This window comes from Panthera uncia, chromosome A2 (genome assembly GCF_023721935.1).
Source record: "Panthera uncia isolate 11264 chromosome A2, Puncia_PCG_1.0, whole genome shotgun sequence".
Lineage (NCBI taxonomy): Eukaryota > Metazoa > Chordata > Mammalia > Carnivora > Felidae > Panthera > Panthera uncia.
The window spans coordinates 57,191,768-57,215,323 of NC_064816.1; the positions used below are offsets into that span (position 1 = coordinate 57,191,768).

The 23,556-nt window shown below is 45.4% G+C and overlaps 1 protein-coding gene across 1 annotated transcript in view; it reads left to right on the forward strand.

Moving 5' to 3' along the window:
• The window catches only part of ALDH1L1 (aldehyde dehydrogenase 1 family member L1), a 114,504-nt gene that overhangs the window by 49,768 nt on the left and 41,180 nt on the right, over nt 1–23,556 (forward strand). Inside the window, exons 4-9 of the mRNA XM_049642255.1 lie at nt 607–772; nt 2,551–2,652; nt 3,489–3,578; nt 4,522–4,659; nt 7,333–7,458; nt 10,635–10,726. Coding sequence (XP_049498212.1) covers nt 607–772; nt 2,551–2,652; nt 3,489–3,578; nt 4,522–4,659; nt 7,333–7,458; nt 10,635–10,726 — 714 coding nt within the window. The remainder of the gene's footprint in view (nt 1–606; nt 773–2,550; nt 2,653–3,488; nt 3,579–4,521; nt 4,660–7,332; nt 7,459–10,634; nt 10,727–23,556) is intronic.

Sequence of the window (23,556 nt, forward strand, 5' to 3'; positions counted from 1 at the left end):
AGTGCCAGAGAGAATCAGGGACAGACCTTGCTAAGTGCTCTGGGTTCCTACAGTCAACTGTGAAGTACACACATCAGTGGTCCCACCCTGGCAGGCAGGGTCACTGGGACAGAATGGGTTAAGGGACTCGCCCAAGGGTACCAACCCAGGCAGTGTGACCAGAGGCCTGCTTGAACCCACACCCACTGCCAGTACACAGCAGCGTCCTACTTGGAAAGGGATAGAGATGGAGTAAAAGGTCATCTGAACAAGATGGTTTGACATGGTAAGTGCTAAAGGGACAAATGGAACCATGTGACTGATGGTGCAGTTTAGCTGGGTGATCAGCAAGGGGAGGCATCTGAGCTGGGAAGAGCAGGGGTTTGTAGCCAGACTGAGATTCAGGCTCACCGACCTCAGGGTCAGGCTCCCTGACCTCCTTGGTTATGTCTTTTCACTTCTTAGACCTTAGTTTCCTTATCTGTAAAAGGGGCATATAATGTCTGTGATACCTGTTGGGGTATTATGTCACATCAAGCATATAGGGCTTTTACCACAACACCTAGCAGGTGCTAGGTGCTCCCGGATTGCCCCCTAGACTCAGGCTTTAAAACTTGTGCTCCCTAGGACCCTTATTCATGGAGACAAGAAAGGGGGTTTTACCATCTTCTGGGCAGATGACGGTCTGGACACTGGGGACCTTCTTCTCCAGAAGGAGTGTGAGATCCTCCCGGATGACACCGTGAGCACTCTATACAACCGCTTCCTCTTTCCTGAAGGCATCAAAGGGATGGTAAGGGCTGGGAAGTGGCCATGCCATATGTGGGCCTCCCCTTACTGGTATCCAGGCCCAGCCTGCCCCCTAGGCTCTTTCCCCATTTCCAGGATTCTAGAGGGAGAGAGCTCTCAAAGAGGCAGGATTAGGGCATACAATGTATTGTTGTTAGGCAAGACTCTTGCTTACAACTGACTGAACCCAATTCGGAAAGCTTATCCACAAAGGGAACATTTTTGGCTCATTTAATATAGAAGACAAAAGACAAGGATGGTGCCAAGCATGGCTGAGTCCAGAGGTAGAAGCCATGTCTTAGGATTCTGTATCTTTGCCTTCCTTCTGATTCTACTTTTCTCTCTTTGATGAGCTTCATCTTCAGGTGGGCTGCCCTCAAATGAGAGGAAAAGTAGTCACTGATGGCTCGAGGCTTTTGCCTCTGGATTCCAAAGGAAGAAAAACCCTCTTTCTCACAAAATTCCTGAATGAAAAATCAGAGAAGCCCAACTGTAGTCATATAGGTTAAGTTGTCTGCAGGAGACAGGGTTCTGTTATCAGAGCAAGACAGACAAGAAGGACTGATGTCAGACACAATTGTGGTTGGTACAGCAGGCAGGCCCCATGGGACCTGACCCCTTAGGGACTGGTGTGTCTGTGTGGCTGCTGGTGGTGGAGCCAAAGGAAGCCAGCCAGAGTTGACCAAAAGGCAGAGACACACATGAACTTCTGGTTGGTTCCAGCAGCAGTCAGGAGTCAAAGAGGAGGCTATCTCAGAGAGGAGAACAGGGAGTAGCGATAAGCAGAGCAATGATGTGAGAGTGCTCACTGCTGCCCAGATGTCAGCCATCTTTTATTTTTCATGTATGTCAAACAAGATGCCTCTTGTATTCCCTCCCATGGAGTCCACCTGCTTACAAAAATAGTGAACAAAGTAGACTTGCTGGAGATTTGATAGGAGAGACAGAGAAGGGGCTTATCTGACATATCCCACAGGAAACAACTTTAGTGGTTTAGAGCTAGCTGTGCCATCCAATATGACACCTGCTAGTCACATGCACCTATTAAATTCACTAAATTGAATTCTAATTAAAAATTGAGGTCCTCAGTTCCCATAGCTACCTTTCAAATCCCCAGTACAGGAACTACACTGGCTGATGGCCACTGTATTGGACAGTTCTGACACAGAACATGTCCCTCATCCAGAACGTTCTGCTGGGCAGTCCTGCTTTAGATGTTTCTGACATTCTCATCACTTCTTGGTTTGGGTATCTCTGGGAGTCCCCCCAGGACCCCCTCAGGATGGACCTAGGCTCCTTGTCTCTCCTGCCCACTTCCCTGATTCCTTCTTCGACAATCTCCCCTTTTCCTTCACAGAAAAACAGCTTCCTGCTTAATCTCAGACCTCCAAACACCTCATGGGGCTCAGAATCCATTCCCCTTAACAGACAGGGAAGGTTTTAGATGAAAATATGGGAATTGTGTTTGTTACATCTGTATAGGGCTTTGTAGTTTATATAATCTAAGTTCTCAGAAGGTATAAGATCTTCTATATAATCTTCTAAAACTGTGTTTGGTAGAGATGGCAGGGTTTTATACTCCTCCTTCAGATTGGAATTAGATTCAGACTAACTGTACCCATTCCTATCAGGGATATTCCTTGGGTACCCATGGAGTACCTGGCATGGGGCCAGGCAAGTCTGGTCAGTGTGGGGCTGAGTCCAGGTTCATGGTGAACCCAGGGCCTGGGAGTGAGGGGAGGGTTGTAATGCTGGGGATGCCAACTGACCTGGTCTCCTCAGGTGCAGGCTGTGAGGCTGATCGCCGAAGGCAAAGCCCCCAGACTCCCCCAGCCTGAGGAAGGAGCCACCTACGAGGGCATTCAGAAGAAGGAAACAGCCAAGGTGAGTGCAGAGCCCTGCCCACCCCAAAGGCTGCCCGTGCATGTGCTGGGGTGCAGAGGGTGTCCCAGGGAAACTGGGGTTTAGGCTTACTAGCCAAGCTATAATTGTTGAAGGCCTGAAGAGAGAACAGCCCACACAGGAGAAGTGTGAGCAAAGTTCCTGTGACACCTGGACAGGCAGGCAACAGGGTGTGTTCTGGGTTGTTCTCTGTTCCCCTTTAGGAAGAATGGACAGGCAGGGTCTCCAGGGAGAAGAGCTGAGGTGGGGCAGTGTGTAAAACATCAGCCACAGTGCTGGAAGTCTCTAAGATGAGATCTGAGAAGTAATTCAGTTTCTCAGAGCTACTGCAGCTTTGGGCATGGGGAAGCTTATGGGCTGTACCTCTGATCAGGGCTTATGGGGTGCATAGGGGTCTTTGTGAGCCCTGCAAGTGAGGAGAAGCTGTTGGGGGGCCTATGGGATGAGCCTGCACTCTGCTGGGGAGTCTGTGTCAGGCCTTGGCCACCTTAACTGAGTGTTATCTTCCCCAATCATCCTCCTAAAGTTTACACAACCAGTGAAAGTCTGGGGTCAGAGAGCACCCAGAGCTGGGGTACCAGAGAGAGGCCTGTTCCAGCTCAGGGACTCAGACCAGTGCCCAACAGGAAGCCAGATGTCCCAGCTCATTCCCCAGGGCTCCTCTCAGTCAGGGTTCATCAGGGTGCAGGACAGGTTGGGGAGGGTGGGAAGTGGGAGGTTGGAGGGTGGTGGGGAAGGGAAGGAGAGAACAGGTGTGTTGTCTGGATGGCCAAGGAGTGGGGAAGAGACTGGCTGAGCACACATGTCCTGTCCAACAGATCAACTGGGAGCAGTCAGCAGAGGCGATTCATAACTGGATCCGAGGGAACGACAAGGTGCCAGGCGCCTGGACAGAGGCCTGTGGGCAGGTGTGTTTGTACTTGGCTAAGATTGGGTTGGATGCACTCGTGTGCCCTACTATCAAAATATGTCTGAACTGGCTGTCAAAGAGTCACTGCCTAGACCCCCAAACCCACCCAAGTGCCCCCAGTCACCTCAGTCCCTCTCCTAGGACCATTAGATCCGTCCACCATCTGGTGGCTGAAGGATAAAGTTCCAGCACAGCTCAAGGCCTCTGGATCCCTGCAACAGCTCTGGGTTCAAGCTATGTTGGTTGTAAAATATTTTGACTCTCACGCATGGGCTTGCAGAGATCCTAAGTCCAGCTGTGACCTTGACTTGGTCCCAGTGGGGCGGAGTACCATGCTCAGGCTAGGGCTTGGGCAGTGGGCAGTCCAGATACTGCAGATGGTGAGCCCTGGCACTCACAAGCTCTCAAGAGGTATGGGGATTTGGCAGGACCGTCATTGGGAACAATCTGCTCCCCACAGAGGGCAGTCTTGTTCTCCACAAAGCCTCAGACTGTCCAAACCCCTGACTGCTGACCAACTCCCCAGACCCCATCCATGAGTCTCTCTGCTCCCCCCATCACCACAAGATTCTATGCAATGTGACCAGTGCTTAGTGGCATCCCCAGGGTACTCTGTGATGCCTTGGGCAGATTTTCTCCTAGTGTCTGTCCACCTGAGGTCTGAGGCCAGCGGCCAATACATAGGATCCTAGGGACACATAGAACTTGAGGGCTCCCTGAGGACTCTGGGGCTCTTCCAGGTCTTGTTTGTGCTACTGGAGGCAGAGTCCTAGGGGTCGCCTAGGACTAGTCTTGTGTTGTGGCTGCCCTAGCTGTCTCTCTCCTCCCCCTAGCCATGCCCAGCTCCCTTTCATCCCCTTAGCCCTGTTCAACCTTGCCTGGAATGCCAGCAGTGGGGGCCTCTTTCATCTACCATCTTTTGGTTTTCCTGTCCTCAACAGAAGCTGACTTTCTTCAACTCAACACTAAACACTGAAGGCCTGGTGCCCGAGGGAGAAGCCTTGCCTATCCCAGGAGCCCATCAGCCGGGGATAGTCACCAAAGCGGGACTCATCCTTTTCGGGAATGATGACAGAATGGTAATGGTTCTGCTATGGGTCACATGTCTGTACTTTAGGCTTCAGGCGACACACACATGTCCAGGTGCTCAGCCCTGGCAGTTAGACCCCAGGCTACTCTGGAGAAAACATGGTAAAGTGAGACCGCAGGCTCCAGGAAAACCCCCGGAAAACCCCTTGCTTGCACCCAACCCACTTCCCTGTTCGGGGAAGGCTGGCCCCTTGCTCTTTGTGACCAGGTCCCCCAGCCAGAGTTGGGTGCCTTGTGAGAGTATCAGAATCAGGGAGAGGCTCTGTGCTGGGAGCCCTGAATTTGCAACCTCCTTTCAGTCCAGCAGAGTGTCCAGGTGCCGCTGGGTGTGGTGACTGAATCTCTGTGCCTCAGTTTCCTTCTTTCTGAACAGGGACATCATCGTGAGAACCTCTGGAGCCATGCCAGGCAAACAACATGCCCTGACTCATGTTAGCAGACTCCACGACTCTGAGTAACAGCTACTATTTATGCAGTGCCTTCTGTGTGCCTTAGCACTATTTTAAAACAATTTAGATCTATTAAATTTGATTTTCCTAACAACTATATGAGATATGTATTAATATTATACCCATTTGCCAGCAGAGAAAACTGAAGCAAAGAGGTTTAAATAACCCTCCCAACATCACCAAGTTAATTTGTGGCAGAGTGGGGATTCAAGCCTTAAAATTCTGGCTCTGATGCCCAGGCTAATACTCCCTCTGTACAGTGGTTGGGCAGGTCTGGACTTTAAGATACTGGGGGCAGGGAAGGAGTACAAGCAGGGGTCTCCAAACACTGTGGAGATTTCAACAAATCTCATGGATATGGAATCATTGGCTGCATCAGTGTGTATAGACCAGATAGAATGTGGAACAGCTTTGCTGGGGATGGATGCGAGCTCACTCTGGGTGCCTATCTTGCTGTGTCTCGCCATTGGAGGGCCTGAGGATGCCATTAATGTCTGCAATGTATAGTGAGTGGGTGTTTTAGGTATTCATGATGGATACATGCCGTTGAAAGATGCTATCTGTCTTGGGTCAAGTTCCTTTGAAGCAGTGTCTGAGACAGGAGTTCTTGTGCATGTGACTTATTGAGGGAGTACTCTTGGAAAATCCCATACAATGTAGGGCTAGACTGGGGCAGAGGACAGTGCTAAGCAAAGATATAAGGGTTCTGGAGTCTGCCATCTTCTGTCTGATCCCAGGCACTGCAGTGTGAATTGCATCTGCTGATTATGCCCCCGCATACTCACATTGCTAAGTCCTTGGTTTCTGCTGCCCCTGGAGAAGGAAGGTGGCAATGAGGCATCAGCCCTGGGCCTCTCTATGCATGGCTGCACTTATCCGCCAAAAGCCATGGAGGAGGAAGGTACATCTAGATTGCTAATGACCTATACCGCAGCAGCTGGAGGATGGGAACACGGGCTAGGAGGAGCTCTGGGTAGGGGGCAACAACTGTGCCCTCTGTGATGTCCACAGGGACAGCAAAGCAAAGGAAGTAGCCTTGGCGGAACCCTTGGTTGAAGTATCTTTCAGGAACTTTTAGCTGGGTCTAGCTGGGCTTTAGCTCACAGAAAGCTCCAGAATATCTTCAAAAGTCAAGAGGGTGGAGGCCAAGCAGGGAATCTGGCTTCAGTTATGTCAGGGCATATAGAGAGTGTACCGTTCTTATAATTTTTTTAAAAATTTTTAATATTTATTTATTTATTATTTTATTTATTTATTATGTATAATTTATTGTCAAATTGGTTTCCATACAACACCCAGTGCTCATCCCAACTAAAAATTTTTTTTAACGTTTATTTATTTTTGAGAGAGAGAGAGACAGAGTGTGAGTGGGGGAGGGCAGAGAGAGAAGGAGACAGAATCCGAAGCAGGCTCCAGGCTCTGAGCTGTCAGCACAGAGCCCGACACAGGGCTCCAGCTCACAAACCAGGAGATCATGACCTGAGCTGAAGTCGGACCCGTAACATACTGAGCCACCCAGGCGCCCCTACCATTCTTGTAAACCACTCTTGTCAAACACAGACATCCGCGTCTGCTCCTTTTCCCACCTCTGCCCCCTAGGGGGCATCTGATGATCTTCACCAGAGCTTTCCATGGGGTTTCTAGGAGCTGGGCTACTGGGTGATAACTTTACTTTTTTTTATGTTTATTTATTTTTGAGAGAAAGAGAGAGAGCGCACAAGTAGGGAAGGGGCAGAGAGAGGGGGGGGGGAGACACAGAATCTGAAGCAGGCTCCAGGCTCCAAGCTGTCAGCTCAGAGCCCAATGTGGGGCCCGAACTCACAAATCATAAGATCATGACCTGAGCTGGAGTTGGATGCTTAACTGACAGCCACCCAGGCGCCCCTAGTTGTTTTCTTGATTCATTTTCTGAGTAGTGCCTGAATTACTTTTGTCTAATAAGTAGGCATTTTTATGGAAATAATAAAATCATTACACTTAAAAAGAAGTGAGAAGGGGGGTGGGTGACGGAGAAGTGAGCTCTACAGTTTCCTCTGTGTTCCTGGAAGAGCAGTGTCTCCACTGTGAACGTCCCTCCTCATTAATCTTGTACCTTTCTTGTGGTGAGGGTTGGAGACGAAGTGTGTGGGGAGCCCAGCACAGTGCTCCCTGTGGAATTGCTCTCTTCCCTGCCATGCAGACAACCACAGGTACTGTGAAGCCTTCTTTTTGCAGCTTCTGGTGAAGAACATCCAGCTGGAGGATGGCAGGATGATCCCAGCCTCACGCTTCTTCAGCGGAGCAGACAGCAGTGTCCTTGAGCTGACAGAGGCAGAACTGGTCATGGCAGAGACTGTGCGGGTAAAAGCCCCCTTCAGGGATTCTGTCTGGTTTTGCAGGTTGTGCACTGCATCTGTGTTTTTTGACTCACACTCTCTGGAGTTGGATGTGCACACCCTCTGTAGATGTATGTGCTGACCCTGGGCACCTTTTTGGTTCTATCATGTCTTGGGACTTTCTGATGCCCCCTTGCTCTTTTCCTCTGTCACTGGGACACTGGGATTTGGCCAGCTGGGTCTGACTCTTCTAGGGGCTCACTGTCAAGAGTGGACAGATGAAGAAGCCCCTGGAATAGGTGGAAAAGGTTGGTGCCAAATCCATGGCCCTTTGATGAGAATGTGTGCAGTGTAACCTTCCAGAAAATCTCCCTGAGAGGGAGCCTCCTGCACTGTGACCAGCCCGGGTGTCATAGTCAGGCAGACCTGGACTCCAGTCCAGCCGTCATGGATGATGCAGGAGAGCACTTCACTCTCTGAGACTCAATCCCTTCCACTGCAAGCCCAGTCAGTGGTCACCTCCCAGACTTGTTCCTGGTCCTTCCTGCTCCCTCTGCCCACTTCCTTCTCCCTGGAAGTCATAGTATGGATGGTATTTAACCTTTATGAATGAAGGCTGTGGATGAATTTTCAAGCATTCAGTCATTCAACCATGTAATCAATGACTTAATAAATACATATGAGCTCCTATCAAATGCTGAGTGCTAAGCCAGCACTTCTCATGAAGTGTCCCTTTCCATGGGGAAAACAGCCAATGAACAGCCAAACAAATGAACAGATAATTTCAGGCCAATAACAGGTTGATGGGAACAAGGTCCTTGGAGGCTGGGGGACAACTTTAGAAGGAATAACCAGGGAAGGCTTCCTTGGGCAGGAGAAGGGGAGGGTTTGACCTGAGACCTGAGTGGAGAGAATTCTGGGGGAAGGAGGGCTGGATGAGAGGACATGGGCCAGTCGGGAGCCACAGTGGTGACTGTGGGTGTTGATGACAAGTGCTAAAGACAGGACCCAGCAGGGAAGGGACACGAGAAGCTTACTCTGCTCCAAAGGGCACCAAGCACTTCCTCAGTAGAAAGCTGAACTTTCTGAATGTCTGTAAAAAGAGAGAGAGAGATAGAGAGAGAGAGAGAGAGAGAGAGAGAGAGAGAGAAGCCTGTTCATTCAAAAATATTTTGGAGGAGCTGCTCTGGCCCCAGCCCTGTACTTGCCCTGGAGTCAGGGCCAGCTGGACAAACTAGCCTTCTGGGGCTTACAGCTGAGTGGCCCTTGGGGTGAGGTAAGGTTGTGTGTGTGTAGAGCTAGGCCTGAGTCAAACGCTGTTGTGACTGTGTCCTTCATCTATGCACTTGAATAAACTGCATATCCATGGGTGTTGTGAGTGGTAGAGGAGAGGACACACATGGAAACAGGCAGTTTAACAGCACCTATAAGGACCTCAGTAAACGTGGGCAGGGAGCCTAAGGGTCATCAAAAGAAGCACATGCTTGCAGAGTGTGTACACTGTGCAGCAGTGTTCCAATCACTTCAGGAACAGTAGTGTGTTTAATTACTGTAACAACTATGAAGTAGGTGTTTCTGTTACTTTCAGCTCCCAGCAGAGGAGCCCAAGGCCCAAGGTGGGGTCACAAGAGATGAGCACAGGCCTAGGCATGGAGCCCAGCTGGTGGGCCTGAATTCCTGGCCTCCACCACTAGAATGCTATGCCACATGGCCTCTTGGTCATCCTTGGCATCATTATTATTACACCTGTTGGTCCTAGCTGGACTGGCCCTTTCAGAATGCATGGTCTGGAGGTGACTGGGGTGGAGCAGAAATGGCTGGGGAGGAGATGCCAGTGTCGGCCTCTGGTGTTGGTGGAGAGAGCCTAGCAACGGAACAAAATTTGCATTGTTGTGGTCTTTCTGTACAACAGGTACTCTGCCTGCCTCGTGTGAGGAATTATCAGCCATTATCAGATCCTTTCACAGATGAGGAAACAGAGGCACTGAGAGACTCTCTGCATCTCCATGGCTTGTCAGGAGCCAAGCTATGGTGTGAACAGGCCGTGTGGGTTTAGGGTCCACTGCCTTTCAGAGGTTCCACACACATCTGATGAGGGCCGGTGCATCCCATAGGCATCATGCTGGTGTCCACATACCAGCAGGTGACCTGTGGCCCTAGGCCACCTGAGTCTGAAGAGCAGGCAGAGCAGTCAGTGAAGGGTTCAGGGAAGAGGGGCCATGGCAGTTGGTCCTGGAGGATGCTTAGGATTTAAACATGATCTGGAGGTCCAGAGAAGGACCTCACTGGTAGGCAAGGGCCCAGGCAGAGGTGTGGAGGACAGGCAGTAGTCAAGTGGGGACAGGGAATGGCTTAGCATGGCTGCTGATGGTCACAATGAGGATGGGAAGAGCAAAACCATGACACCTTTCAAAGAACAAAAGAAGGAGCCAGGGAGAGGTTGGGCCAGGTCCTAATTGGGCCTGACCACTTCCATCTGGCCCAGTGACCAGCCAAACACTGTCTGAAGCTCAGGCAGAGTGTGAGGCATCTTGATGCTCCTGTCCTCATAGGCCTGACTGGGAGCTCACCCAGAGAATAATTGTCCCATCCTGATCCACTGGACGGCCTTCTTAGAATTCTGGATGGTGTTGCCCACTCACACTGGCCTTTCCACACTCACCCACAAGGCTGGCTGGTGGACACTGCTGACTTTTGCAGGCCGTGGGACAGATGGGCACAGAACCAGCTGGCCTGTCTGTGAGAAAAAGACCCAGGCCTCCTGAACCCCATCAAAGTACCTTGTTTTCACCCTCAGAACTCCCACCCACTTTTCTTTCCTTTCTACACTGCAACACACCCAAACACCAGGATCACTCTGGGAACCTCACCTGGATGAGAGGACCAAGGTGAGGCTGGGTGTGAAGGGGGCTGGGGAGCAGCTGGTGCACAGCCAAGCCCTGAGCTCTGCATGTATACTCTTCCTGCTGCACTGAAATGGTGTAGGGATCCCAAAGGAGCTGAGGACAGCTGAACTCCCTGGGCTCCTACTTCCCCAAGGGCACAGTCACCCCAGGAGCCTGGGAGCAGCAGCACTGTGGAGTGGACAGAGCCCAGCCTGGCAGCAGGTGGGGCAAGCCCACAGCAGGGGCTGCTCTCACCCAGAAGACACATGCCCCCGGTTCCCCAGGGAGCCCTGTTCTCACCATGCCTGTTTTTCAGAGTGCCTGGAAACGGATTCTCCCCAGTGTCCTAGAGGTGGAAGACTCCACTGATTTCTTCAAGTCAGGGGCTGCATCGGTGGATGTTGTGAGGTAAGGCTGGGATTGGAGAGGTCTGGCCCCAGGTGTCAATGGCCATGTCACAAGCAATGCCAAGACTCAGTAGCAGGAAACAACCATCATTTCTTATGCTTTGGATCATTCAGGTCAGGGATTCATAAAAGACCTGCATGTGCAGGCCTCAGGGGATCATCTTGAATGGCAGTGGGTGAGTGGGCTGGTAGCAGCTGGAAGAGACAGGCAGGGATATCTTCCTCCAAGCTAGTCTCTCTCTGTCATGCCTGGTGCATGGGCCTGGAGGGCTGGTGGCTGCTGAGGTGTTACTGCCAACCAGGTACCTATGTGTTGAGGCCCCAAAGTGACTGCTTTGGGATTTGGACTTGTAAGTGGTGGCTTGTGGCTCTGAGAGTGCTGATGCCAGAAAACAAGGTAGATGTGGACCCAGCCTGGGGGACGCATGACATCAATGCCATTGACCTGATTGTTTTCAGCAGTCACAAGCCTGACCAGATTTGAGGGCAAGTGCTGGGCACTGAGACCCAGGCCTCAATGGGAGGAGGATCAAAGACTGTGTGACTCTGTTTTAAAACTGCTACAAGCCCCAACTCCTTCCAGTGAAAGCCAAGGTGTGTAGGGAAAGAAAACGGGCAGCTAGAGATCACCGCAGAGTAGGTTACCCATTCTTCAACCTCATATGTATTCTCCTGCTTTCCATTTAACAGCAGTAAGTTCTAATTTGTATAAAGGGAAGAATGTGGATATGGTAGAACATCTTTGCAAGCAACAGTAACTTAGTTCAGTCTGGTTTAAACAAAAAAGAACAACCAAGTCAAACGTTCCATGGTAGCTTTCTTTAGGCAGGGCTGGTTACTCCAAACACTCAAATTACATCGTTAACATTGTCATTGTCTGTTGCTTCATTTCGGGGGAGGATTTCTCCTCATAGTGACACATTGCCTGCACAGTAGTTCTTTTCTAATTTGTGTTATCAGCATTCCCAGTGAAAAGGTGGTTGTTCTCATGGCAGTCTCCACGTAAGTCTTAGACTTGAATTTGACAGGAGCTGGTGGAGTCATGTGCCCCAATAAGAATCAATCGCTGGCCAGGAGCAGGCATGCTCTGATTGGCCAAAGCTGGGTCATGTGCCTACCTCTGGCGTCAAGGGTTGAAAGGACTACATTCAACCCACATCTCTGGAAAGGGAGGAGAAAGTTGTTTCCTTGGAAAGTGTCAGTGCTATTGGTAGAGGCAGGAGAAGTGGGTGCTGTGAAGGCATAAGCAGAGATGTATACCACATGTGGGGAGAGGATTCTTGTACTTGAAGAAGGTGCAAAGGAAACTCTGTGGAGCTCACTCAAGTAGAGAAAAATTCACATGGGAAATTAAGCAAAGCTGTGATATTGACAAGGTGTGCAGGGGAATGTCAGAGAAACACTCAACAGCCCTCTGCATTTTGGTTTCCTCGGTAGGGCTGTAGAGTGAGCAGTGCTGATCAGAGGAGGCACTGATAAGGGAAAGGGACCCAGGATGAAAAAGGATGTGTGAACTCTAGTCCCCCTGAACACAAGGGAAGACTTACATGTTTCCAAGACCTTTGGGGCAAAAACAGGGAGGAGACTAACCTCTGCACTCTGGGGTGAGCCAAGAATGCAGCTGCTGTCTGACCCAATTGAAAAGTCCACCCAAGGCTGAATTGAGTAATGCCCAGTCATCCTGACAACAGGCCTCTCCTTTATTTTAAAATTGTTTTTAAAAAACATCATGTAAATAGTATTTGAGAAGGAGTTGCATGCCATCCACCTAGGGAAGGTTTTGGGGAGGGTTTGATTCAGAAGAGCAACTGTGAGATAATGAGAATTGGGGGTACATATTTTACCTGTTAATTTTTGCAGTGTATCAAAGCTTCCCAAAACATAGTGGCTTAAAACACCACTACTTTTTAGGTTCGTGGTTCTGTGGGTCAACAGTTTGGGCTGGGCTCAGTTGATTTGGGCCACACTGATGTCAGCTGGAGTCACATATTTTCAGTCAGTTACCAAGTCAGCTGGAGGGCTGGCTGGTCCAGGATGGCCAGTGCCATCAGAGGTCCAGTGCAGGTTTTTTCATATGGTCATGGTAGGGGCCTAGGAAGCAGAAGGTTCAAGTGAGCACATCATATCCACTACATGTATCAGCCAAATCAAGTCATGGAGTTGACCCTATTAAGGAAATGGACACCATCTCCCAATGGCAGGTACTGCAGTCACATCTCAAGGCTGGGACTACAGAAGGGGGGTGGGAAGTCTTGTGGACAGTTTTTCAACCTACCACACATATAAAAGCTGAATTGAGCCTCTGTGCTTGGAAACCTTGGGCACTACAGGTGTCTTATACCTCACTCTGACTTGTGTGGGTGGTGAGTATGAATTATAAAATCAATGGTTTTTATTATGCTCAGAAGAAGAATTAGACATCTGAGAAAATGATGTCCTGAGGACAACCCAGGGCTGTCTAGAGCTTCTGAACTGAGGTTGATGGAGGATGAAGATAAAGCTGACTTTTTGTTTTGAGAATACTTCAGACCATATATCCTTTTGTTTTTATTATGATAAAAAACATATGAATTCTACATTCTTAACAAATTTAAAAAAATTTTTTAAATGCTTATTTATATTTGAAAGAGATTGAGACAGAGACAGAGCTTGGGCAGGGGAGGGGAAGAGAGACAGACACAGAATCCAAATCAGGCTCCAAGCTGTGAGCTGTCAGCACAGAACCCGATGTGGGGCTCAAACTCACCAGCAGTGAGTTCATGACCTGAACCAAACTCGGATGCTTAACGGACTGAGCCACCTAGGCACCCCACAATTTTTTTTGATAAGAGCTGAAGGAGGAGACAGACTAATAATCAGCCAAAGAGTCGTTTTTTTTTAAATATGAAATTTATTGTCACATTGGTTTCCATACAACACCCAGTGCTCATCCCAAAAGGTGCCCTCCTCAGTGCTCATCAACCACTTTCACCTCCCTTCTACCCCCCAAAACCCTCAGTTTATTCTAAGTTCTTAAGAGTCTCTGATGGTTTGCCTCCTTCCCTCTCTATAACCTTTTCCCCTTCCCCTCCCCCATGGTCTTCTGTTAAGTTTCTCAGGATCCACATAGGAGTGAAAACATATGGTATCTTTCTCTGTATGACTTACTTCACTTAGCCTAACACTCTCTAGTTCCATCCATGTTGCTACAAAGGGCCATATTTCATTTTTTCTCGTTGCCAAGTAGTATTCCATTGTGTATATATAAACCACATTTTCTTTGGTGGACATTTAGGCTCTTTCCATAATTTGACTATTGTTGAAAGTGCTGCTGTAAACATTGGGGTACAAGTGCCCCTATGCATCAGCACTCCTGTATCCCTTGGGTAAATTCCTAGCAGTGCTATTGCTGGGTCATAGGGTAGATCTATTTTTAATTTTTTGAGGAACTTCCACACTGCTTTCTAGAGTGGCTGCATCAGTTTGCAATCTCACCAACAGTGCAAGAGGGTTCCCGTTTCTCCACATCCTCTCCAGCATCTATAGTCTCCTGATGTGTTCATTTTAGCCACTCTGATTGGGGTGACGTGGTATCTCAGTGTGGTTTATATTTGCATTTCCCTGATGAGGAGTGACATTGAGCGTCTTTTCATGTGCCTGTTGGCCATCAGGATGTCTTCTTTAGAGAAGTGACTATTCATGTCCTCTGCCCATTTCTTCACTGGATTATTTGTTTTTCGGGTGTGGAGTTTGGTGAGCTCTTTATAGATTTTGGATACTAGCTCTTTGTCCAATATGTCATTTGCAAATATCTTTTCCCATTTCTTGGTTGGCTTTTAGTTTTGTTGATTGTTTCCTTTGCAATGCAGAAGCGTTTTATCTTCATGAGGTCCCAATAGTTCACTTTTGCTTTTAATTCTCTTGCCTTTGGAGATGTGTCGAGTAAGAAATTGCCGCAGCTGAGGTCAGAGAGGGTTTTTCCTGCTCTCTCCTCTAGGGTTTTGATGGTTTCCTGTCTCACATTCAGCTCCTTCATCCATTTTGAGTTTATTTTTGTGAATGGTGTAAGACAGTAGTCTAGTTTCATTCTTCTGCATGTGGCTGTCCAGTTCTCCCACACCACTTGTTAAAGAGACTGTTTTTTTTCCCTTGGATATTCTTTCCTGCTTTGTCAAAGATTAGTTGGCCATACTTTTGTGGGTCCAATTCTGGAGTCTGTCTTCTATTCCATTGGTCTATGTGTCTGTTTTTGTGCCAATACCATGCTGTCTTGATGATGACAGCTTTGTAGTAGAGGCTAAAGTCTGGGATTGTGATGCCTCCCACTTTGGTCCTCTTCTTCAATATTACTTTGGCTATTCGGGGCCTTTTGTGGTTCTATACAATTTTTAGGATGGCTTGTTCTAGGTTTGAGAAGAATGCTGGTGCAATTTTGATTGGGATTGCATTGAATGTGTAGATTGCTTTGGGTAGCATTGACATTTTAACAATGTATTCTTCCAATCCATGAGCGCAGAATGTTTTTCCATTTCTTTGTATGTTCTTCAATTTCCTTCATAAGCTTTCTATAGTTTTCAGCATACAGATCTTTTACATCTTTGGTTAGGTTTATTCCTAGGTAGTTTGTGATTCTTGGTGCAGTTGTGAATAGGATAAGTTTCTTTTATTCTCTTTCTGTTGCTTCATTGTTAGTGTATAAGAATGCAACTGATTTCTGTACATTAATTTTGTGTTCTGCGACTTTGCTGAATTCATGTATCAGTTCTAGCAGACTCTTGGTGGAGTCTATCGGGTTTTCCATGTATAATATCATGTCATCTGCAAAAAGTGAAAGCTTGAGTTCATCCATGCCAATTTTGATGCCTTTGATTTCCTTTTGTTGTCTGATTGCTGATGCTAGAACTTCCAATACTATGTTAAACAACAGCGGTGAGAGTGGACATCCCTGTCGTGTTCCTGATCTCAGGGGGAAAGCTCTCAGTTTTTTCCCTATTGAGGATGATATTAGCTGTGGGCTTTTCATAAATGGCTTTTATGATGTTTAAGTATGTTCCTTCTAACCCGACTTTCTCGAGGGTCTTTATTAAGAAAGGATGCTGAATTTTGTCAAATGCTTTTTCTGCATCGATTGACAGGATTGACAGGTTGTTATCTTTTCTTTTATTAATGTGATGTATCACACTGATTGATTTGCAAATATTGAACCAGCCCTGCAGCCCAGGAATGAATCCCACTTGAACATGGTGAATAATTCTTTTTTTACACTGTTGAATTCGATTTGCTAGTATTTTGTTGAGAATTTTTGCATCCGTATTCATCAGGGATATTGACCTGTAGTTCTCTTTTTTTGCTGGGTCTTTGTCTGGTTTGGGAATCAAAGTAATGCTGGCTTCATAGAATGAGTCTGGAAGTTTTCTTTCCCTTTCTATTTTTGGGAACAGCTTGAGAAGGATAGGTATTATTTCTGCTTTAAATGTATGGCAGAATCCCCCAGAGAAGCCATCTGGTCTTAGACTCTTATTTATTGGGAGATTTGTGATAACTGATTCAATTTCTTCGCTGGTTATGGGTGTGTTCAAATATTCTGTTTCTTCCTGTTTGAGTTTTGGAAGTGTGTGGGTGCTTAGGAATTTGTCCATTTCTTCCAGGTTGTCCAGTTTGTTGGCATATAATTTTTCATAGTGTTCCCTGATAATTGCTTGTATTTCTGAGGGATTGGTTGTAATAATTCCATTTTCCTTCATGACTTTATCTATATGGGTCCTCTCCCTTTTCTTTTCGAGAGGCCTGGCACAGGTTTGTCAATTTTGTTTATGTTTTCAAAAACCAACTCTTGGTTTCATTGATCTGCTCTACTGTTTTTTAGATTCTTGTTTATTTCTGCTCTGATCTTTATTATCTCTCTTTGTCTGCTGGGTTTGGGGTGTCTTTGCTGTTCTGCTTCTAGTTCCTTTAGGTGTGCTGTTAGATTTTGTATTTGGGATTTTTCTTGTTTGTTGAGATAGGCCTGGATTACAATGTATTTTCCTCTCAGGATTGCCTTCACTGCATCCCAAAGTGTTTGGATTGTTGTCTTTTCATTTTCATTTGTTTCCATATAGTTTTTAATTTCTTCTCTAATTTCCTGGTTGACCATTCTTTCTTTCTTTCTTTCTTTTTTGAACTCTCGAGGGTTTTTATTAAGAAACGTTGCTGAATTTTGTCAAAGGCCTTTTCTGCATCGATTGACAGGATCATATAGTTCTTATCTTTTCTTTACTTAATGTGATCTGTCACATTGATTGATTTGCGAATGTTGAACCAGCCCTGCAGCCCAGGAATGAATCCCACTTGATCATGGTGAATAATTCTTTTTATATGCTGTTGAATTCGATTTGCTAGTATCTTATTGAGAATTTTTGCATCCATATTCATCAAGGATATTGGCTTGCAGTTCTCTTTTTTTACTGGGTCTCTGTCTGGTTTAGGAATCAAAGTAATACTGGCTTCATAGAATGAGTCTGGAAGTTTTCCTTCCCTTTCTATTTCTTGGAATAGCTTGAGAAGGATAGGTATTATCTCTGCTTTAAACGTCTGGTAGAACTCCCCTGGGAAGCCATCTGGTCCTGGACTCTTATTTGTTGGGAGATTTTTGATGACTGATTCAATTTCTTTGTTGGTTATGGGTCTGTTCGAGCTTTCTATTTCCTCCTGATTGAGTTTTGGAAGCGTGTGGGTGTTTAGGAATTTGTCCATTTCTTCCAGGTTGTCCAGTTTGTTGGCATACAATTTTTCATAGTATTCCCTGATCATTGCTTGTATCTCTGAAGGATTGGTTGTCTCAATTCCATTTTCATTCATGATTTTATCTATTTGGGTCATCTTCCTTTTCTTTCTGAGAAGCCTGGCTAGAGATTTATCAATTTTGTTTATGTTTTCAAAAAACCAACTCTTGGTTTCGTTGATCTGCTCTACAGTTTCTTTAGATTCTATATTGTTTATTTCTGCTCTGATCTTTATCATTTCTCTTCTTCTGCTGGGTTTAGGCTATCCTTGCTGTTCTGCTTCTATTTCCTTTAGGTGTGCTGTTAGATTTTGTATTTGGGATTTTTCTTGTTTCTTGAGATAGGCCTGGATTGCAATGTATTTTCCTCTCAGGACTGCCTTTGCTGCATCCCAAAGTGGTTGGATTGTTGTATTCTCATTTTCGTTTGTTTCCATCTATTTTTTAATTTCTTCTCTAATTGCCTGGTTGACCCACTCATTCTTTAGTAGGGTGTTCTTTAACCTCCATGCTTTTGGAGGTTTTCGAGACTTTCCTGTGGTTGATTTCAAGCTTCATAGCATTGTGGTCTGAAAGTATGCATGGTATGATTTCAATTCTTGTATACTTATGAAGGGCTGTTTGGTGACCCAGTATGTGATTTATCTTGGAGAATGTTCCATGTGCACTCGAGAAGAAAGTATATTCCGTTGCTTTGGGATGTAGAGTTCTAAATATATCTGTCAAATCCATCTGATCCAATGTATCATTCAGGGCCCTTGTTTCTTTATTGACCATGTGTCTAGATGATCTATCCATTTCTGTAAGTGGAGTGTTAAAGTCCCCTGCAATTATCACATTCTTATCAATAAGGTTGCTTATGTTTATGAGTAATTGTTTTATATATTTGGGGGCTCCCGTATTCGGCGCATAAACATTTATAATTGTTAGCTCTTCCTGATGGATAGACCCTGTGATTATTATATTATGCCCTTCTTCATCTCTTGTTACAGCCTTTAATTGAAAGTCTAGTTTGTCTGATATAAATATGGCTACTCCGGCTTTCTTTTGACTTCCAGTGGCATGATAAATAGTTCTCCATCCCCTCACTCTCAATCTGAAGGTGTCCTGAGGTCTAAAATGAGTCTCTTGTAGACAGCAAATAGATGGGTCTTGTTTTTTTACCCATTCTGATACCCTATGTCTTTTGGTTGGCGCATTTAGTCCATTTACATTCAGTGTTATTATAGAAAGATATGGGTTTAGAGTTATTGTGATGTCTGTAGGTTTCATGCTTGTAGCAATGTCTCTGGTACTTTGTCTCACAGGATCCCCCTTAGGATCTCTTGTAGGGCTGGTTTAGTGGTGCGAATTCCTTCAGTTTTTGTTTGTTTGGGAAGACCTTTATCTCTCCTTCTATTCTGAATGACAGACTTGCTGGATAAAGGATTCTCCGCTGCATATTTTTTTCTGTTCATCACATTGAAGATCTCCTGCCATTCCTTTCTGGCCTGCCAAGTTTCAGTAGAGAGATCGGTCACAAGTCTTATAGGTCTCCCTTTATATGTTAGAGCACGTTTATTTCTAGTTGCTTTCAGAATTTTCTCTTTATCCTTGTATTTTGCCAGTTTCACTATGATATGTCATGCAGATCAATTCAAGTTACGTCTGAACGAGTTCTCTGTGCCTCTTAGATTTCAATGCCTGTTTCCTTCCCCAGATCAGGGAAGTTCTCAGCTATTATTTCTTCAAGTACACCTTAAGCACCTTTTTTTTTCTCTCTTCCTCCTCTCGAATACCAATTATACGTATATTATTTCTCTTTAGTGCATCACTTAGTTCTCTAATTTTCGCCTCATACTCCTGGATTTTTTTATCTCTCTTTTTCTCAGCTTCTTCTTTTTCCATAATTTTGTCTTCTAGTTCACGTATTCTCTCCTCTGCCTCTTCAATCCGAGCTGTGGTTGTCTCCATTTTATTTTGCAGCTCATTGATAGCATTTTTTAGCTCCTCCTGGCTGTTCCTTAGTCCCTTGATCTCTGTAGCAATAGATTCTCTGCTGTCCTTTATACTGTTTTCAAGCCCAGCAATTAATTTTATGACTCTTATTCTAAATTCACTTTCTGTTATATTGTGTAAATCATTTTTGATCAGTTTGTTAGCTGTTGTTATTTCCTGGAGATTCTTTTGAGGGAAATTCTTCTATTTGGTCATTTTGGATAGTCCCTGGAGTGGTGAGGACCTGCGGGGCACTTCCCCTGTGCTGTCCTGAATAACTTGCGTTGGTGGGCGGGGCCGCAGTCAGACCTGATGTCTGCTCCCAGCCCACTGCTGGGGCCACAGTCAGACTGGAGTGTGCCTTCTCTTCCCTTTTTTAGGGGCGGGATTCCTTGTGGGGTGGCATGGCCCATCTGGGCTACTTGCACACTGCCAGTCTTGTGGGGTGGGGATCTGGCCTATTAGCTGGGTTGGATCAGCATGATGCACGGGGGCGGGAGGGGCAGGCTCAGCTCGCTTCTCCTTCCATGATCCGCTTTGGGAGGGGCCCTGTGGCAGCCGGAGGGAGTCAGACCCTCCTCTGGAGGGGTGGATCCACAGAAACACAGCGTTGGGTGCGTGGTGCAAGCAAGTTCCCTGGCAGGAACTCGTTCCCTTTGGGATTTTGGCTGGGGGATGGGCGAGGGAGATGGTGCTGATGAGCGCCTTTGTTCCCCGCCAAGCTGAGCTCTGTCCTCCAGGGCTCAACAACTCTCCCTCCTGTTGTCCTCCAGCCCTCCCGTTCTCCGAGAAGAGCTGTTAGCTTATAACCTTCCAGATGTCAAGTCCCACTTGCTGTCTGAACACACTCCATCCGGCCCCTCTGCTTTTGCCAGCCAGACTCGGGGGCTCTGCTTGGCCAGCGGGCCGCCCCTCTGCCCTGGCTCCCTCCCGCCAATCCGTGTAGTGCGCACTGCCTCGCCGCCCTTCCTACCCTCTTCTGTGGGCCTCTCATCTGTGCTTGGCTCTGGAGACTCCATTCTGCTAGTCTTCTGACAGTTTTCTGGGTTATTTAGGCAGGGGTAGGTGGAATCTAAGTGATCAGCAGGACGTGCAGTGAGCCCAGCGTCCTCCTACACCGCCATCTTCCCTCGATGTCTAGTGATTCTATTTCTTCTGTTTTGTTAATGTTTGCTTTATAAATTTAAGTGGTCTGATGTTGAATTCATGTATATTTATAATTATTATATCTTCCTGGTGAATTGGGCCTTCTATCATTATATAACGTCCCTCCTTTTCTCTTGTGACAGTTTTTGCCTTAAAATTGATTCTGTTAATACAAGTATAGCCACCTTTGCTCTCCTTTAGTTACCATTTTCACAAACTACCTTTTTTCCATTCTTTCACTTTCAGCCTATGTGTGTCCTTGAACATGAAGTGAGTCTCTTCTAGACAGCATATTGTTGTATCTTGTTTTATCTTTTTTTAAAATCCATTCAGCCACTCTATCTTTTGATTAGGAAGTTTAATCCATTTTCACTTGAGGTAATTATTGATAGGGAAGGACTACTATTACCATTTTCATTAATTTTTTTTAATGTTTCTTTATTTTTGAGAAAGAGAGACAGAGCATGAGTGGGGGAGGAGCAGAGAGAAAGAGGGAGACACAGAATCTGAAGCAGCTCCAGGCTCTGAGCTGTCAGCACAGAGCCCAATGTGGGGCTTGAACCCACAAGCTGTGAGATCATGATCTGAGCTGAAGTCGGACACTTAACTGACTGAGCCACCCAGGCGCTCCTAATATTACCATTTTTAAGAATTGATTTATGTCTTGTAGCTCTTTTGTCTCTTTTGTCATCTCTTCTTGTGTTTTATTGATTTTTTTTTTGTAGCGAAATGCTTTGATTTTTCTCATTTTCTTTTGTGTATCTTCCATAAGTATTTTCTTTGGTTACCATGGGGTTTATATAAAACATTCTATTTTAAGCTGATAACAACTTAAGTTTAATTTTATACAAAAATTCCACTATTTTACCTCTCCCCCTCACACTTCGTTATTGATATTATAACTTACATCTTTTTATATTGTGTCCATTAACATATAGTTTTAAAAAATTATTTTGTCCTTTAATTTCTGTTCCAGAATTTAAAGTTGTTTATGTACTGTTACAGTATTAAAGTGTTCTGTATTTGTCCATATACTTACCTTTACCAGTGAGCTTTATATCTCCATATGCTTTCATGTTGTTCTTTAGCATCTTTTAATTTCACCTGGAAGGACTCCCTTTAGCATTTCTTGTAACGAAGGTATCTTGGTGATGCACTTCCTTAGCTTTTGTTTTTTAGGGAAATATTTCTTCTTAATGTTTAAGGGACAGTTTTTGTGGATTTAGTATTCTTGGTTGGCAGTTTCTTTTTTTTTTTAGTACTTTGAAAGAAATACTCCTTGCTGTCTTGCAATGTTCTTGCTAGAAATCTACTGAGACTGTTATGGAGGTCCCCTCGTATGTAACAAATTGCTTTTTTATTTCTGCTTTTCAAATTTTCTCTTTGGATTTGACTTTTGACAATTTGATTATAATGCTTTGTGTGGACTTCATTTAGTTCATCTTTTTTTTTTAATTTATTTTTAGAATGTACATCCAAGTTAGTTGGCATATAGTGCAACAGTGATTTCAGGAATAGAATCCTTAATGCCCCTTACCCATTTAGCCCATCCCTCCTCTCACAACTCCTCCAGTAACCCTCTGTTCTCCATATTTAAGAGTCTCTTATGTTTTGTCCCCCTTCCTGTTTTTATATTATTTTTGTTTCCCTTCCCTTATGTTCATCTGTTTTGTATCTTAAAGCCCCCATATGAGGGAAGTCCTATGATATTTGTTTTTCTCTAATTTCACTTATCATAATATCCTCTACTTCCCTCCATGTAGTTGCAAATGGTTAAGATTTCATTCTTTTTGATTGCCAAGTAATACTCCATTGTATATATATACCACATCTTCTTTATCCATTCATCCATTGATGGACATTTGGGCTCTCTCCATACTTTGGCTCTTATTGGTAGTCCATTTAGTTCATCTTATTTGGAAATTATTTGGATTTAAATATGTCTGAATCTTTCCCTAGATTTGGGACATTTCTGGCCATTATTATTATTTTTTAAATGTTTATTTAGACAGAAGGAGACAAAGCATGAACAGGGGAGGGATAGAGAGAGAGGAAGACACAGAATCTAAAGCAGGCTCCAGGCTCTGAGCTGTCAGCACAGAGCCAGATGTGGGGCTTGAACTCGTCAACAACGAGATCATGACCTGAGCTGAATTTGGACACTCAACCAACAGAGCCACCCAGGCATCACTGGCCATTATTTTTTTAAAAATAACCTTTCTTCCCTTTCTCTCTTTCTTCTTCTGAAATTCTCACAATGTATATATTGGTCCATTGATGGTCTCCCATAAGCCTTTTAGTCTTTCTTCTCCCTTTTTATAATTTTTCTTTTTGCTTCACAGGCTTCGTCATTTCAGATGACTTGTCTACAAGTTCACAGATTCTTTCTTCTGCTTGATCGAGTCTTTTGTTGAACGCTTCTGGTGAATTGTTCACTTTAGTCATTGCATTCTTCAGCCCCCAAATTTCTGCTTGGTTCTTTTTTTATATTTTCTATCTCTTTGCGGAATTCTCATTTTATTCATATATCATCTTCCTGAGTTTGTTGAGCATCTTTTTGATGGTTATTGTGAATTCATTGTCAGGTAATTCATACATCTGTTTCTTCAGGGCCAATTTATGGAGTTTTATTTTATTCCTTTGATGGGGTGATTTCTTCATGTTTCTTGTAACTTTGGGTTTGTATTTGTGCATTTGAAAAAATAACCACCCCTCCAAGTCTTTACAGACTGACTTTGTACAGGGAAAGATCTTTACCCATAAGCCCGGCAAGAGATCCTGGAGGCCTCTCAAACATTTTCTGTGGATGTGTCTTCTTTGGACTTGTACATGTAAATTTCTAATTTGAGGAACTTGCTGAGTGTTTCTTGGTTTGTTTGTTCAGGAGCTCATAATCTTTTGCTCCCTCTGGTGTCTGTCTGTTGTATCACAAGTTCTATGAAGTAGAATGATGCCCAGCTCTTTTC